Source organism: Thermobia domestica, chromosome 14 (genome assembly GCF_964235325.1).
Source record: "Thermobia domestica chromosome 14, izTheDome1.hap1.1, whole genome shotgun sequence".
Classification (NCBI taxonomy): domain Eukaryota; kingdom Metazoa; phylum Arthropoda; class Insecta; order Zygentoma; family Lepismatidae; genus Thermobia; species Thermobia domestica.
Window position 1 is genome coordinate 43,007,623 of NC_137467.1, and position 17,743 is coordinate 43,025,365.

Here is a 17,743-nt window from a genome sequence, read left to right on the forward strand (position 1 = left end):
AGAATGAAAGGCAATACTAATATAAACTTTCAAAAATATATAAATAATAATAATCATCATCATAGGTATTCTGCCATTATTGGCAGGTCACTTGCTGCAACTGAGTAGCTCCCACGCTCCGCGGTCTACCGCTTAACTCTTTATCTTTACGTTTGTATCATCCATTAATTATAGCCTCCTTCGCTCTTTCCCTCTCTTTCCTGCCACCATACCCTCTAGCATGTCCCTCATAATACAGTTCCTTTTTAGCCCGTCTCAACCAGTTTCTCTTCCTCTTCTTAATAATATCTAAAATTGTTCTTTTCTCCCCCACCATTTTTTAACACCCTCTCATTCGTTTTCCGCTCGATCCAACTAATTCTTTCCATTCTTTTCCACGTCCACATTTCGAAGGCTTCCAGTCGTTTTTCATCACTTACGAAATGTCCCTGTTTCCGCGCCATAGAGTACAACACTCCACAGGAAGTATTTTATAAGTATTTTTCTCAAGTTTCATTCAAGGTCCCACAAAACAGACTTCTCTTCCTCTTATAGGCTTCTTTTGGCCATTCCTGTCCTTGCTTTTGTTTGACGTTCGTGCTTCATGTCATTACTAAGAATACTACCCAGATATCGCAAACTATTTTGTTCTATTTTCTCCCCCCTCACTTTTATATTTCACACAGACCGCTTCGTTCCAATCACCATATATAAATTATACTTTCAATTATTTTTGTCGCTCAAAAAACTGAGGGGTCTAGCTTCCCGGTCCCAGGCTAAATTCGCCACCGATAATTGGCTGTTTGAAAAGGGAAAGAGTGGAAAGCTGTTGAAAATATGTGGTTTCAATATAAAATGCTGGATTTTTTTCAAACTGCTCGAGCAATTTAGGCTCCATACTGTAAGGTTCTATGTGTTCAATGATAAAGAACGTTTCTACTTTAGCAAGCCGTTTAAAGACACCGTAATAGTGCATAAAAATGACATAAGGAATGTGGACCTTGTTATGTATTGGAAATTAGAACATCGTAAATCTGTTTCCCGGCAATGTTGTACTGATGGTACGGTTAGTGCCCAAAGGTAAAAACTGCAGAACTGACATTTTTTTTTTTTTTTTTTTTTACATTTAAGAGACCCCATCACGGCGAAATTGAAATACTGCTAAATTCACAATAACTGTGTGATATCTTCAAGTAAAAGATAATCGAAATGTGGAACAAGATCGCCCTAGACAATATTATTTCACATGAGATACCGTTATCACGACTCACTTATCTGCTTCGGATTTCCAGCCATTAAAAAAAAAAATCGGCATTTATTATCGCATTTCTAAATGGCTGCATATGGAAAGTTACTAGGTGACTCGAGATAACGGTACCTCATGCAAAATAATATTGTCTAGGGTGTTCTTGTTCCACATTTCGATTATCTTTTATCTATTTGAACAGTCGTTGAGCTTTAAACTGATAAAGCGACTTATGTTAAAGAGGCCTAATCCTGTGAAATTAAAAAACCGCTAATTTTACAGTAATTAAAATTAGCGGTTTTTTAATTTCGCAGCATTAGACCTCTTAACATAAGGCGCCTTATCAGTTTAAAGCTCAACGACTGTTGCAATTTAAAAAAAAAACCAGCACAGCATTTTATATTCAAAACCAATTACCTACTACAAGGTTCCTTTCTTTCCATTCTTTCATATATTTAGCCACAACAGAATTTGCCTATTACCCCGGACTTGTCGCAAATTTTTACATAAAAACTCAGGTTATCAATTATGTGCAAATTCTCATTGCTTATCATTAATTAACCTAAAACACACCTGTTGCAGTAATTTTTATTACAACAGTGTTGGCAAGGGCCGCGTTTCTGTAAAAAAAAAAAATCGCGGATTTGTATTAAATAGCCTTTTTATATGGCAACACTGCATCAACTTTGTCACGTTTTCGCACCAATTGATAAATGTTGATGCATACTGCACATACACAGAGACATTCACCCGCAGGCAATTAGTTTTTGCAACTGAATATTGATTTTCTTGATTTTGTGTATTTTTTTTTTAAATCTACACTTTCGGCACTTTCTTTCGTTACTACACAAAACGTTATGTTCCAATATTGGTCATGATCTCGAAAATATCTACATAGAACACATTTATATTTGTTTCAAGTCTCAGTTTTTTTTTTAATCGTTCTTGGTTCAAAAGATTCGTACGCAATCAAACTTCGGGTTGCGCAACTTTACGGACACACTGTATTTCCTAGAAAATTATGCAGATATACAGTAGAACCACACCAATTCGTAACATTTGGGACGCAAAAATGATAGGATTTTCAGAAAATATAGAAAAATACGGATTTACTGTGAAATAAACAATCTCTGGACTCAAAAATGACTGTACTGTTCTCTAAAGTAAAAACATACGAACAGTAAGCACTAAAACTGCACAGTACAGTACAAAAAACACGTACAACGAAAGAAACTATTCAAATGATGACGGAGCATTAAAGCGGATATGCTGTAAGAGCAAGTAAACAACAATATCGCTACGGCAGTAAACGACAATGGGTCTCGTGAGTCACCGACGAGTTGGAGCAAGTTCGGCTCAAGCACGGCCGGATCAATTAGAATGGCGGACCAGCCGAGATCGGACGAAAGGGGTTCTACTGTAGTTCTATCGTTCTTTTCGTTATGGCAAAATTTGTAAAATGTACTAATTTTAGTTAATGTAATAATATCATACTGAAAATCAAACTGGACTTGTATCGTGAGACCTCCTCCCCCCTGCCCAGAAAAAAAAAAATTAAATGACGCTGCTCTAATCATCAGTAACATATATAGCAATGTAAAATGAGATTATTATTACTTGCATTTTACTAACGGTAAACGTTTACATCACTATTTAACTTACTCTGTGAAAAAATCCAAAGCTTTGACATATTTCCTCCATGTTGGAGTTGAAAAGTACTTCCAGTAAGGAAACCGGAAATCTAACTTTTCAACACAGTGAAAGAACGTTTGTACAGAGTCAATCATTCTTTGTGGTTCAGAATCTGGTGTTAAGTTCGAGTCTAGACATCCAAGGCGTGTATCCAATGCTACCATGGATATTGCTGCAATTAATGAGAAAAACAATGTAATATAGTCTACATAAAAATAACGATGTTTTACGGTTAGTTCCTAGAAGGGAGTGAAAGGTTAAAGGCAGGGATGCAAATAACCACTCGCCCCGAGCGAGTGGTTCATGGTGAGGGCGAGTATTTAATATCATACCGAAAGTAAGTAAATGATTTCTATTGAGAGATGTGGGCCAGTAGCTTTGTTCTTGGGCTAAATGAATAGTAACACTTTTCATACCGATTTTTAAGTCCAAATTCATTCCTCATTAGCTTAGTTGAGAGGGATGTACGTAAAAAAATAATCGAAATGATCTATTTTAGTGTTCAATCCTTAGTTTTTGAAGTCTCTGAGATAAATAGTGACATAGTGAGTGCTGTTTAAAACCAAATTCAGCCCCAATTGGTATAGGGGAATAAGGGGGTGAGATAGGAAAGGGAGATGTGTATAAATAATTGAAAACAACTGATAGCAATATTCAATCCATAGTTTTCATTATCGCTAAGATGAATAGTGACTCGCGATCCGTTGAAGTTCAAATTCATCCTCCATATGCACTGTAAGAAGCTACGAGTTCAAATACTTTCCATAAATCTATTTTTCCAGTGGAAAGAATGACTATTTCAGCTAGTTGAAGAACAAAGTTAATTTTTTATACTTGTATCTATCCCATAGTTTGAGGGATTTCTGAGATGAATAGTGAATTTCTGATACCGTTGAAGTCCAAATTCATTCCCCATAGTTGTTCTAACAGGCTAGAAGTTCAAATACATGATACAAGCCTCAAATACAAGCTTTAGATACATGATGGAGACATGTGAGTCGTACCCTCTGAAAGGCAGTTCTATTCTGAAGAGAATGATGGGCGAAAAATGACCCTAGGGTAATTAGGGATGTATCAGGGAATTTTTATCAAAATATACTTCTGTGTAGGGGAATATTGGACATTTTCGGTATTTTTATTTTTTGCGGGCTTATTTTTGCACCTAGAAGATTGAAATTGTGCACAAACATTCAGTCTACCGAGTAGTATTTAACAGATTTTTCAGATTTCTGCGTTAAAAAAGGGGGTTCACAGGGGCAAAAAGTTTAAAAAAAGGGGTATTTTGACCGAAAAATTCCTTTCTTCGGGATTTTCCCGCCTTAGGTACATGATGGAGACATGTGAATGGTACCGCCTGAAAGGCAGTTCTATTCTGAAGAGAATGATTGGCGATTGAGATGTCTCAGGAAATTTTTTACCTGAGATCAGGTATTTTGCGATAAGTTGGGGCATTGCGGGGATTCTTGACAAAATTTCTCCCGCCCTTAGTATTCAAGATAGAAACTTGAAATTTGGCACACACATTCAGTCTATCAAGTACTATTTATCAAATTTTTCAGATACCTACGTTCACACAGGGCCGTTCCAGAGGGGCCCAAAGTGTAAACAAATTCCCCCCTCGAAATTTTCCCTTTTACATCACTTTTCCCTCTCCTGGTATATGGTATGGGCATGCAAGTGGTACCATTTGAAAACCAGCTCTATTCTGAAGAGAATGAGGTATGGTCCATGATCCTAGGATAAATAGTGACGATGCAGTAGCTGCTTGACTGAAAATCTAAAAAATACCCCAAAAACCCAAGATCCGGAAAGGGCTAGTCTAGAGAGATATGGGATACTTTAAATAAAAGCAATAATAAATTCACTCATCTTTTGTGGCTATTAACTTTTATAATAAAATTTAGTTTACTCTCTTATCTTAAAAGTATTCTTGTTAAATAAAGACGATTTGTCATGTATTTTTTTTTTTTTTACTAACGTATTTCGATAATAAATTAAAAATTATGATCAACTTACACTCTAATGCCCATCTATACAACTCGTTTTCAAAGTTATTTGGCATTTCCATACTGGAGTCTCGTAAAGTGCAGATCCTGAAAATAATAATAATAACACATAATATGGAACTAATTTCAATATCACGCGGGGGGCGCGGTGGCTCAGTGGTAGAGCGTTCACCTCTGGTGCTTGGGGTCCCGGGTTCGATCCCAGCCCCCGCCAAGTGAACTTTGTGGTGGACAAACACCGTGCTCGTGGGTTTTCTCGGGGTTCTCCCGTTTCCTCCCACTTTCTTCATTCCACCATTTCACTCATCTCTCATTATCACCGTCTCCTTTAGCCTAACCGGCATAATCGTGGGACGTTAAACTTAAAGATTTCATTTCATTTTTTCAATATCACGCCATATTACTAATATCAGCCAAGCATGGGCGCCCAAAGAAAATTTTCTAAGGGGGACATCTTCCTGGTTGCTATGTTGTTTGGTATTTTTTATTTGAATTAAGAGCCAGGGGCCCCGGGCTCCCTTTGGGAGCCCATGCAGCCAAGTCCAGTACTTGGAAACGTTAAATACAAACTTTACTGGGATCGAGAAATCAGAACAGATGTGTCGTTACCTGCGACATACCCGACTATTATCAATAAAATGAACCAATGAATAACACTCATACATGTAATACTACATTGATTCAAAACATAGTACAACATTCAGTATGAAAATAAGCAAAATATAAAGACCTGGCAGACGACATCAAAAAATTATGAAAATGACAGAAAGTTACAGGAAGACCAATCATTATCTTACCTACAGCCATTGCCCCAAAAAGTACAGTGACACAATTTGAACATATAATCGCAAAACATCTAACAAATCTATAAAAATCGGTAATACTAGACACCTGTTACAGTGGCGGATCCAGAGGGCGATCGGGGCGATCTCCCTCCCCCTAGAAGAGGAAACTTTCTTATTTTATATATATAAATAAAACCCATCTCAGAGTTTGGAGGTCTTAAAAGTAGCTCTAAGTAGCAGTATTACAACCCACTGCTTCCCCCCCCCCAGAAGTCCATCCTGGATCCGCCCCTGACCTGTCATATGGTCAAGAAGCTCTTTTGAGAAGAACTTTTCAAATAATCTGCACTCGGCAGAGACAGTCGTCAGATTACTAAGCTAAAACTGATTTAAACAGAGATACATCAATAATAATAATAATAATAATAATAATAATAATAATAATAATAATAATAATAATAATAATAATAATAATAATAATAATAATAATAATAATGCCATGTCAAAAAGTCATACCTCGATATTTCTCATAATTATTGACCTATGAATAGCAATATTGAAGCTGGAAACGATAGTAGATTTCTAACACTTATGAATTTAGTAGCATGATAAAGGTGAACATGAAACGTTTTCGATAGTAAATCCATTCCAGAAAATCACTTCTTTTTTTGATTTGATTTGTTTTTGAATTTAGTGTCCGTTTCAGCAGGTAGGTTATATGAGACGTTCACCTACAGCTTAACATGGAATACGAACCACATTGGATCCCACGCCATAGAATCCAGGTCTCCCAGCCATAGAATCTAGGTCACCCAACCATAGAATCCAGATCTCCAGATCGCTTAGCCACGGAGGAGCTCTAATCGGCTTTTGGCATCTGCCACATTTTTTTGTTCTATGGTGGTCACCGCTGGACGTGAAACTGGTTTATTTACATTACTTCCGGATTGAGTAGATGCTGTAAAAACAAAGGAGAAAGAAATCCATTCTTGGGAAACTGCTGTAAAAACAAAGGAGAAAGAAATCCATTCTTGGAAAACTGCTGTAAAAACAAAGGAGAAAGAAATCCATTCTTGGGAAACTATCTCTGAATCCTCTATCTCTTACCTTTTTCACTCTAATACCTGTTGACAGACAGAATGGCGGACATGGCCATTCTATCAGACTTCCTATACTTATACCTAGCATAATTTCGAAGACTAAAATGATAAACTTCTTGATTCTGCACGGCTCGAATAAATTTACATATCGTTATGCTCTCCCGTTCTGTCCTCTAAATGAGAGGACATAACGTGTAGAGTAGAACATGTGACTAAAGTGTTGGACCTATGTTGGTTGATAGAGAGAGAGAGAGCGAAGCAACAAGAGACACAAAGTTGCTTTTCAATGACATGGCCTTTGGACTCAAGACAAACAGCTTTGCTTGTGCGTCAATAATCGTAATTATTTAGGCAAACGCGGTATCACAAATAAAACACATTTCGTATGAATTTTGCAAGATTGCAGGCAAAATGCTTATAAGTAAGATTCATTACCAAAGAGCTGGAATAGGCTCGTTGTGGCTTCGAGAGCCCCTCTACAAATTCCACAGTCGGATTGATATGGATCGTTCCATGTCAACTCACGTAGTGCAATGTGCTTCAATGTCTCAGATTCTCTTCAATTTTTTTTCAATCATAAATACCAATGAAATTGTGCTAAATTATTTTTTCCGATTTTTTGGATGAGAAATGGGCCGAGGAGAAATTTTTGAAAAATGTGAATTTGGCTCCAATTCAACTTTTCGGCACTCAGTATCATGGAACTAAAATTACGATAATTTCTTTATTTTTCAACTTATTTGGCTCATCCCATATTAAATGAAAGCTTAATTCTTGCTCTTTCAGAAAATTCTAAGAAACCTTGCAAAAGGTTAGACTGTCAAACATTAATGGGAAAACAAAACAAATTTTAAGGTTTTCACAAATTGTACCATTCCTCAAAAGTTACAACTCTGAAACTTTTGAAACTTTTTTTTGTACATTCATCTTAACACGTACATGATATGGTTAAAAAATAAAAAAGGATGTTTTTTTGTATTTTTGTAATTATTATTTTTTTGTATTTTACTTGTACGGAAATATAGTTTTGTGTTTTGTAACAAATTGTGTCATTGCTCGTACGTTACAACTATGAAACACTTGAAACGTTTTTTATAGAATCATTTTAGCACATACATGATATGGTTAAAAAGTAGAGGGTGTTTTTGGTCTTTTTGTAATTTTTATTTTATTTAACATGTACGGAAATATACAGTTTTAGGTTCTGTTACAAATTGCGTGATTGCTCATAAGTTACAACTATGAAACTTTTGAAACTTTTTTATAGAATCATATTAGCACATAAATGATATGGTTAAAAAATAAAAAGGGGCGCTTTGGGTAGTTTTGTAATTATTATTTTTGTACCTCAGACCGCAATTTATGAATCTCACTGGGCCTTCTACATTCTACTGTCCAGAAAAATAAGACTTTCATTGGGTACCTTTTGAAAATATCACCTGGGAAGTTCCCGTTCCATCTCTTACAAGCCAATCAAGCTGGACTTATGCAATTGAAAGCAAAATTTAAAAAATACATCATATCATCAGTGAAAACAATGAGCTGTGACATATAGGACACAACATTTTGTATGTAAATCTACATAATTCTGAAAAGTATTTTACCGGTATGTATGTTTATTGTTTTCATTTATGTACATTAGTCTATTATTTCTTATTTTTGTTGATAGATTTTGTAATAATCGCTTTAAAGTGTGACTGTTGTCCCTTCAGAGTAGGGATGGTCAACATTTTCCGGAATAGGAATTTTCACTTTCCGCACTTCGCAAAAATTCAGGATTTTTTTCCGAATTCCGAAACTTTTCCGATTTTACTTTCCGGAATTCGGAAAGTAAAAATTCTGGAATTGACCATCATTACTCCAGAGGAAAGGCATAATCTGTTAACAACACTAAAACTGTACATTTCTATATATTTAAAATACAAATACAAATAATAATAATAATAATAATAATAATAATAATAATAATAATAATAATAATAATAATAATAATAATAATAATAATAATAATAATAATAAAATAATTCAAAAATATCAAAAACATCCTTTTGGGTTATTAACCATATCATGTATGAGATAAGATGATTCTATAAAAAAAAAATTCAAAAGTTTCATATTTGTAACATGCGAGCAATGACACAATTTGTAACAAAACTTGAAACTGTATATTTCTGTACATGTAAAATACAAATACTACTACTACTACTACTAGTACTACTACTACTACTACTACTACTACTAATAATAATAATAATAATAATAATAATAATAATAATAATAATAATTACAAAAATACAAACAACACCCCCTTCTATTTTTTAACCATACCATGTACATGTTTAGATGAAAGTACAAAAAAAGTTTCAAAAGTTTCAGAGCTGTAACGTTCGAGCAATGGCACAATTTGTAGAAAAACCCTAAAATTTGCTTTGTATGCCCATCAATGATTGACAGTGTAACCTCTTGCAAGGTTTCTTAGGATCTGCTGAAGGAGGGAGAAATAAGCTTTTATTTGAAACTTGGATGAACCCAATAACTTGAAAAATAACAAAGTTATGGTAATTTTAGTTCCATGATACTGAGTGCCGGAAAGTGAAATTGGTGCCAAATTCACATTTTTCAAAAAATTCTCTCCGGCCCATTTCTCATACAAAAAAATCGGAAAAAAATTAATTTAGCATAATTTCATTGGTATTTATGTATAAAAAAAATTCAAGAGAACCTGAGACATTGGAGCACGGTCATGTTTTAAAATTAGGTGATTTGACATGGAATGACCCATATAGCACTTGGCCCACTTGTTATTCAGTTGCATCGATATCACACCACCGAGCCGAGCCGAGAAGTGAGCCGAGCTAACAGCTCACCCAAGCGAGCCGGCTCGAGCCCTTTGCTCATTTGGGCCGAACCGAGGCGAAGCGATGGCTCACCTCAACCGAGCCGGTGGCTCATCGCAAATTAGCCGGCTCGAGCCGATGACTCAGGTGAACCGATCCGAGCCGATTGGGCGCAACATCGTTCTGATTAACAACAAAGAAAAATTCAAGTTCGCTTAGAAATATTTTTTCAGTTATTGATAAACAGATGGAAGTAATAAAACAAGTCTAGATAAATACAAAGACCTTTAAAAAACTACATAGATGGTGTTACACGACCTTAACAATAGTAGATGTAGGCGTACTCGAACTTTTACTTTACTTATTAGTTTTTTGAATGATATTTACAATAGAGATCAAACTAATTCCCACTGATTTAAGAGATTGGTTAACAAATCAGTTTCTACAAACTCAAATATAAAACATTTTGTTTGTCTTCACGTAATCCAAGATCAAAAATAGGGCTTTTGTTTTAACATTTCATAGCACGTAGTTAGCAATTTTAATCTAGTGTTGTCAATGGTTCGAGCGGCTCGGCTCACGGCTCATTCACCACCGAGCCCAGCCGAGAAGTGAGCTGAGCCAATAGCTCACCCAACCGAGTCGGCATGAGCTGATGGCTCACCTGAGCTGAGCCGAGCCGAACCGAGCCAATGGTTCATCGCGACTGAGCCGGCTCGAGCCGATGACTCAGTTGAACCGAGCCGAGCCGAGCCGGTTGACATCACTATGCAAGAAGAGAGCTAATACCCCAAGCGCCTAAAGAGCTAAGAGAGCCAAACGCCAGAGCTCCCTTGTAGCCAACCGAGATGAGAGCCGAAGCTTCATTCTCTGTTGTTGCTTCAGTTTTCCTGTCCCATTCTCAGAAAAACTTTGACAACACTCTTAATATTCAGAAATAGAAGCCTGCTGTTTCGATCACATCTTTCCTGCATCACTTGTCTTTTGAAACAAATGGATTGTCAATTGTATCCGGTGAAAAACAAAACACTTGCTGTTGGCGTCGAAACGATACTTTTTTGTCTTTACTCCGTGTGTTCTTGTTTTCTATTTTAATATCAAGAATAAAAGACATACTCATCTTAGAAAATAAATTTCAAAACTTGATGTTAAAAACGTCTGCATTAAAATTATGGGTCGCTTTAGAATATATTAAAATAACTTTTCCTTACCTGTTAATGAAGTCATCTGCAACATCATTAATTGGTTTAATATATAATTTAGCAGTCTTTGGTTGCATCATCGGTTGGTTCACAACTGTTCGAAAAGATTGCCAGCGCTCCCCATGTCTAGATTTAAGAGGAATAAAGCAAAATATAATAATATAAAATGAAGTATGGATAGATGAAAAGAAATAGATTTAACGAAACTAATAACTGTGTATGCGTGTCAAAGCCACATGGAGACGATAGAAGAGACAAATTTCGCCATTTTTAAGTACGAGAGGGGAACCAAAAGAAACCGGATTGAAAGAGCGCTACCGTTCCTAGGCGTAGTAGGGAGTTCTCCTGCTAGGTGGGTCTAGCAGAGACCTCCCCAGATCAGTTGACCAAGCGGCGTCTGCGTAGGAGGTTAACGTTTGGTCGTATTATTGTTTTTCTCGACTGTTCTCGTTTGCCACCTGCGAAATCCTTATGGCAAATTCAAAGGAACAAGGAGTATGTTTGCTTCCTACTTGGAAAATGCGAAACGAAAACTTACCAAATGCTTCAACAGGCTTTCAAGAAGGATAGTGTGAACCACACACAAGTGTTTTGGGCCCTTTTAAGTGTGGTGAGATGAGTTTTTAAGATCATGCTCGTTTTGGGTGCTCTTCATCATTTCGAAGCGATGAATACATCGAACAAATCTGCCCCAAAATCAGCGAGGATCGTCGTTTCATGATCGATGATATTTCAAAACAGGCAGGAGTGAGTTGGAGCTCGTGCCACGGTGAGGTTTTGCAAATGAGACATGTTGTCGCTAAGTTTGTTTCTCGCCTGCTCACACAGGATCAAATCATTCGTCTGAATTTGAGCCAGGACTTGAAAAATCAGATTGAAAGTGATCCAAACTTTTTGACCAACATGATGACATTTCCCGAGAACTAAACAAAATCTAAAAGGAAAATGTTTTGATGGTGTAGAGGCTGTAAAAAGAAATTCACAGAGCGCATTGGACGATATAAAAGTTCCGGAGTTCCAGAGGTGCTTCAAACAGTGGGAAAGAAGATGGGAGAAATGAATCGCATTTAATGGAGAGTACTTTGAAGGAGACTGAAAGAATTTTGTTAAAAATGTAATAAATTTTATTTTATTTTGAACGAAAGTCCGGTTTCTTTTGGGTCCTCCCTCGTATTCATAGAGAAAAATATCAATTTAATCTTTTTTAGACAATCGACGAGTTATGCCCCTACTGGACCAGTAGGACGAACGATGAGGGTGCCAAGCTCTTTGCTTTACATTTTTCATTGCGAATGAATGACAGGCTATATTGGCAGAGTGTCTTGTGTACACATTTGTTGGTATCATTTTTTCAAATTTGAATCGCTAGATAGCATGGATAAATTCTTTTATTACAGAGGAAACTTACTTGAACACGTGTCATGTTCACGTTTACGCTGTTGAGTGTACCAGATCAGATTTTGAAACTTGTTCACGAGGATTCCGGTTCTCAAATTTTCTAATAAATAGTAAAATATATTTTTTAAACCTTAAAGACGTTTCTCATTTATCTTTTTCTGCAACTTATTACTTTTTTTTTTCAACACAAGAATTCTACGGATGGGAATGAAAGACGTTGTTGTTTGAAACGGTGTTTTATTATTTTTAGTAATTAGAGTTTTAACGTAAAATATTTTTAAATGGTGAAACAATTAAAAATTAACAGATTTATACATTTATAAAAAAAAACTGGTCTGCTCGTAAAAAAGGTTATTTTAAAATTCGTGCGCATTCAAACTTAAACAGAAACATCATTAACACTTTAGTGGTCGCGCTTTTCAGATTACGTGTTTGGTCGCGCGGATCACTATTGTGATCTACAGCTTAATTTTATTCAAACGGTTATATTTATAGTACTATTATTATATGGTGGGTAGAGAGCACAATATATGGTGGGTAGAGAGCAAAAGGTAGTATCCCTACCCTATCTTTTTCAGTTAAAATACCGTATATCATGTTTCATATTTAATGAAGTAAATTTACAAGAGCAACGCACATAGGTACTAACCCTTGATTCCTTGCTCATGAACATCTTAAAATTCTGTCTGGAAAATTGTGTGATCAGGTTATTTAACAACATATTTGTAAAACAAATAAATAGAAAGGATATTATTAATCAAACTAATGAATAATGAGGCTTGTTTTGTAGAAGTTATATTGAAACTGGAGATTAATGAACAACTTATATTTTTAATTTCACACTTGCCATTAAATGTATGTTATTACTCTTGAAAATGAAAGACAGTAAATACTACAAGCATATGCTACGACGCAATTGTAATATTAATTTCTTTGAATTGATGGATTTTTTCTGATTTTTTTTCCCAAACTTTGATCCCCTCTGGACCCCCTTTGTTAACGCACAGATCTCAAAATCAACTGAAAAATACGAAGGGATGTACTAAATGTGTATAAAAAAAATTCAAGCTTTTATCTTGAAAACTAATTGCGGGAAAATGTTTACCAATGAGCTAAGAACATTCCCACAATGCCCCAGATGATCCGGATCTAATATAAAATTTTCCTGAGACATCCTTATTTACCCTATGATCATTGTCCGTACATCATTCCCTTCAGAATAGAACATACTTTCAAACGGTACTTCTCACATTCTCCATCATGTACATTCATCTCCAAAATTATTGTCGTATTTCTGTAAATATGTTGTTGTAGGATTATAATTTGATAACGAATTCGCCCTGTATTTCTTATAATGTTAGCATCTGTGTAACCAGCAAATACATGTATGTATCAAATTTCATGTCAAAAGAGCAGTAAATAAGAACAATAAAACGAAAATAAAACTTTCTTGTCCATTTAGCAATATTTTGTTTTACTCATTCTAATTTTCGTATTTATAATTCTTTTCTTATGACATTTACCACAAATATACATTTCCCAATTATACACATAGTATCTATCTATTAAAATGCTACAGTACTAACTAAAAGCGACCGAGCTCTAACCTATAACCTTACCTTTCAAACATTTGATTTACGGTTATTTGTGATTTCACGTTTATAACAAAGACAAATATTTTAAAAGAGTGTACTTTAAATAAATTACCTAAAGAAATATTTTTCAGAAAATTTTTATCCTTTTAAATTATTGTTCGAAGGCCTTTGCCTTTAATAAGCCTTCTCCGAAATAAATGCAAATGAAATGTGCTGCCATCTTTGGAGCTCTTTTAAAATACGCGTATATGTATGTGTCCTATCCTTTCGACAATGAGATCTCGGAAACTATAGGCTCTAGAAAGATGACGTTTTCACTGATCAATTGCAAATTTCATGTAGATTGTCCAGTTCTAATTGAATATTTAAAAAACATTGGCACTATTGCTTTATTTTTATTTTTTTCGCACTTGCTCATAATTGCAGACTTTTACTTTGCTTTTTTTCGCACTTGCTCATAATTGCCGACTTTTACTTTGCTTTTTTCGCACTTGCTCATAATTGCCGACTTTTAATTTGCTTTTTTCGCACTTGCTCATAATTGCCGACTTTTTGCTCATAATTGCCGACTTTACTTTTTTCGCACTCACTCACACTTGTCCATCTTTACTTGACTTTTTCCCCATGTATAAATGGGTTAGTAAGGGGGGACCATGTCCCCCTCTCCGGCCTTGAAATGCATAGAAGAAACTATGCATTTCAAGGGAGAGAAGTCGGTAAGAAATTCGGTGCGGAGTGATCATGCGACAACTCATTCTTACACCATCCAACCCATTACGTCGGCAAGTGGATACGTGTTTTCAAAGATGCTGATAATTTATCAGGAACCTCTAGGTCAGTTTGGAGTGCGAGTAGTGCAACACATACTGAAATCGCAGAATCTGGTTTAAGTTGCCTCGAAGTCCGACCTAATTACGAAACAAATCCTGACACAATTCTTTAAAGATCTCTACTTCCTATATGCGACGGAGGAGTCTCTTCTCCTGGTTGATTCGCTCAGGACATATCATGACAGGACTCATATCGACCACAAAACATGGTGTATACATTCAGCCACTTGATGTGCTATTCTTCCGACTGTTTAAGGCTGTGCTGAAGCGGATTGAAGATCACATTATCCTTCATGACTATCAGTTCACACCATCGTTGAGGGATTCAATTTCGTCGATCATGTGTATTCTACATAATCAGTTCTGTTGTTCAATCTCCGCAGACTTTGTTCTGTACTACTGGACAGTAGCTGGATATGATGACTTCCGAACAGAGGTGTTTCAAACACCACCCGAACGGGTACATTTTATGTTCAAACTCAGTGTGACTCGGAAGACAGCTTAATACAGGCATTCATGACATGCTTCTACTGTGATAAGCAACTTTGTTTCCGGCACTTCATATTCTGTCGTCATATTCATCCTCCTAATATTTTGCCCAGAGCTACCAACAACACATTTTTTGAACTCGGTGACTGAACATGCGCATGATTGTAAAGTGTGGTATAATTATCGATGGCAAATATTGTGCATATATTTGTAATGTACATGTAACCCTCTTACAGGCAAACCAAAAACATTGTTGCAATTGCAATCACAACTTCCGCTAACTCCCTTGTAAGTTTCACCTATTATATATACCAAATTTCACCTCTTTACGACGATTGTAACTCCAAAACCGGAAGTAGAATCATATCTCACAAACGGTGTGAGATATCGAAAAAATAATCGAAAAAATCTCCCCTTTACCATACCCCTTGCCGACTTTTATGAAGATAAAAACATATGCCAAATTTTACCTCCCTACAACAATTCTAACTCCAAAACCGGAAGTAAGCTGATATCTCGCAAATGGAGCGAGATATTGAAAAAAATTGAAAAAAAACTTCTTGGCAATTGACATTACGATACATACATACAATACCAAATCTCACCTCCCTCAACAATTCTAACTCTTTAACCGGAAGTAGGCTCATATTTTGAAAACGTTGAGAAATATTAGAAAAATAATCTAAGAAATCTCCGCTGTGTGATACCCTTGCCAATCAAGGTACATGTATATACGAAATTTCACCTTCTACGACAATTGTAATTCCAAAACCGGAAGTAGGATAATATCTCACAAACGGTTTGAGATAACGTAAAAATAATCGAAAAAATCTCCCCTTTACCATACCTCTTGCCGACTTTTACGAAGATAAAAATATATACCAAATTTTAACTCCCTACGACAATTCTAACTCTAAAACCGGAAGTAGGCTCACAACTCTCAAACGAGAAGTAGGTCACATGTACAAACTCACAAGCTTTACACGTACTATTTTTGCTGGTGGATTAAAATTTTGCTTAGATTTGCCTGACAATCTTTTGTTTTTCTGCGTGCTTTCCTTTCCGAGATACGAATAACAGATATTACAACTCAGTCTACACAGTACATCATTCTAATGTGAGCATAAATTTCCTTGGCACACTTCCTCATAATATAGTAGAGGCAATATACGGTTTGACCCGGAAATAATTGCAACACAAATGGTTTTTTCGTTTATCACTTCCAAATAGCGTTGCTAATAATATATTCAAAATCCGCTTTCGTAATGCTTGGGGAAAGTCCACCATCTTGGATTCAATATGGCGGCCACACCGAGACATCGACTCACACTTAAATGACAATATCTACTCACAGATTTAAGCTGAAAACTTCGTTCCTGCGCCATTTTCAAGATAATAGCATACCTTAAGGGATGCAAGTTTGCATGCCTCTATGTACCACCGCCATATTGAAAAATGGCGGCGATTATTAAAAATATAGTTTCTTTTTAAATTGGCAATAATGTTTTATTGGCAGATAACTCAGAAACTAACAGAGATATGCAGAAATTTCTTGAAATAAACGTAAAAGCTCATGATCTTAGCTTTCCAACGAGGGTATTTATGTTCGTTTATCTTACAAAGTAACGGAGCTAGTCGAATTTATGTGGCACTGGGTATGCGATTTTCGATGACTTTTTTCTCAGGTTCCTGCTAGAAGCTAAGTAGACGCAGTATAGGGATTGACCAGTAAATAATTGCAACACAAATAATTTTTGAACGAGAATGTGTAACAAGGTGTATTTAGCTACATATTAAAAATCTTCTACTCACCTCCTTGGGGAAAGTCCTCCGAAATTTCGTTGAAATATGACTTCTGAGATTTCGTTCAGATGTCGCTACAGATCGCGATAATCCATCATTGAAATGAAAGAAGATGTGAAAAATTGCTCAAAATTACGATATTTCTTCAGTCCTTGTTATGGTTAACGCTACATGTCTATTTGAAAGGCAAGAATTAAAACAGTGTAGCAACCTCTTCACTAAAAATTTGTCCTCGTCTTTACAAAGTTTACACCGTTTTCCACATTATCACAAGTTTTTTCCAGGCAATTGTCACTAGTTTATATTAGTAATAGATCATGTTTCTGGCATGAATACTTCATGTCTCTATTGTTTTCATGTATGTGTATATATAATGGATAACAATTAAAACAGTGTAGCTATCTAATCATTAAAATGAATGATCATCTTCATAAAATTCTAGAATTTCTTTACACATTGCACAAGTTTCTCTCATATAATGCCCACATTGAATGTACAAACTATATCTACTTTGCACCGCATACGTGTATATTCATACCTTATATGCATATTCAATACATAAAAACTACATTAATAACTAAAACTAATAATTTTCATTTTCAAAAACTTCAGTTTTGTTTCACATTATCAAAATATTTAACCAGAAACTGGTCACAAATTGATGTACAAAACTGTCCATACTCCTTGCATCAACACACCATACTGACATAGTTTTCTGCGGATATGTATATTTAGTAAATGGCAAATAAGCAGCACACCAACCAGCATAGAGATATTTCAT

The 17,743-nt window shown here is 35.7% G+C and overlaps 1 protein-coding gene across 1 annotated transcript in view; it reads right to left on the minus strand.

The window, feature by feature from the left end:
- LOC145669655 (putative cytochrome P450 49a1) overlaps positions 1-10,978 on the minus strand; it is a 35,367-nt gene extending 24,389 nt beyond the window's left edge. The window contains exons 1-3 of the mRNA XM_081737907.1: positions 10,857-10,978; positions 4,934-5,010; positions 2,888-3,089 (exon numbers count right to left, since the gene is read on the minus strand). Of these exons, the coding sequence (XP_081594033.1) occupies positions 2,888-3,089; positions 4,934-5,010; positions 10,857-10,927 (350 nt within the window). The 5' untranslated portion in view covers positions 10,928-10,978. The remainder of the gene's footprint in view (positions 1-2,887; positions 3,090-4,933; positions 5,011-10,856) is intronic.
- Between the last annotated feature and the right edge of the window lie 6,765 nt (positions 10,979-17,743).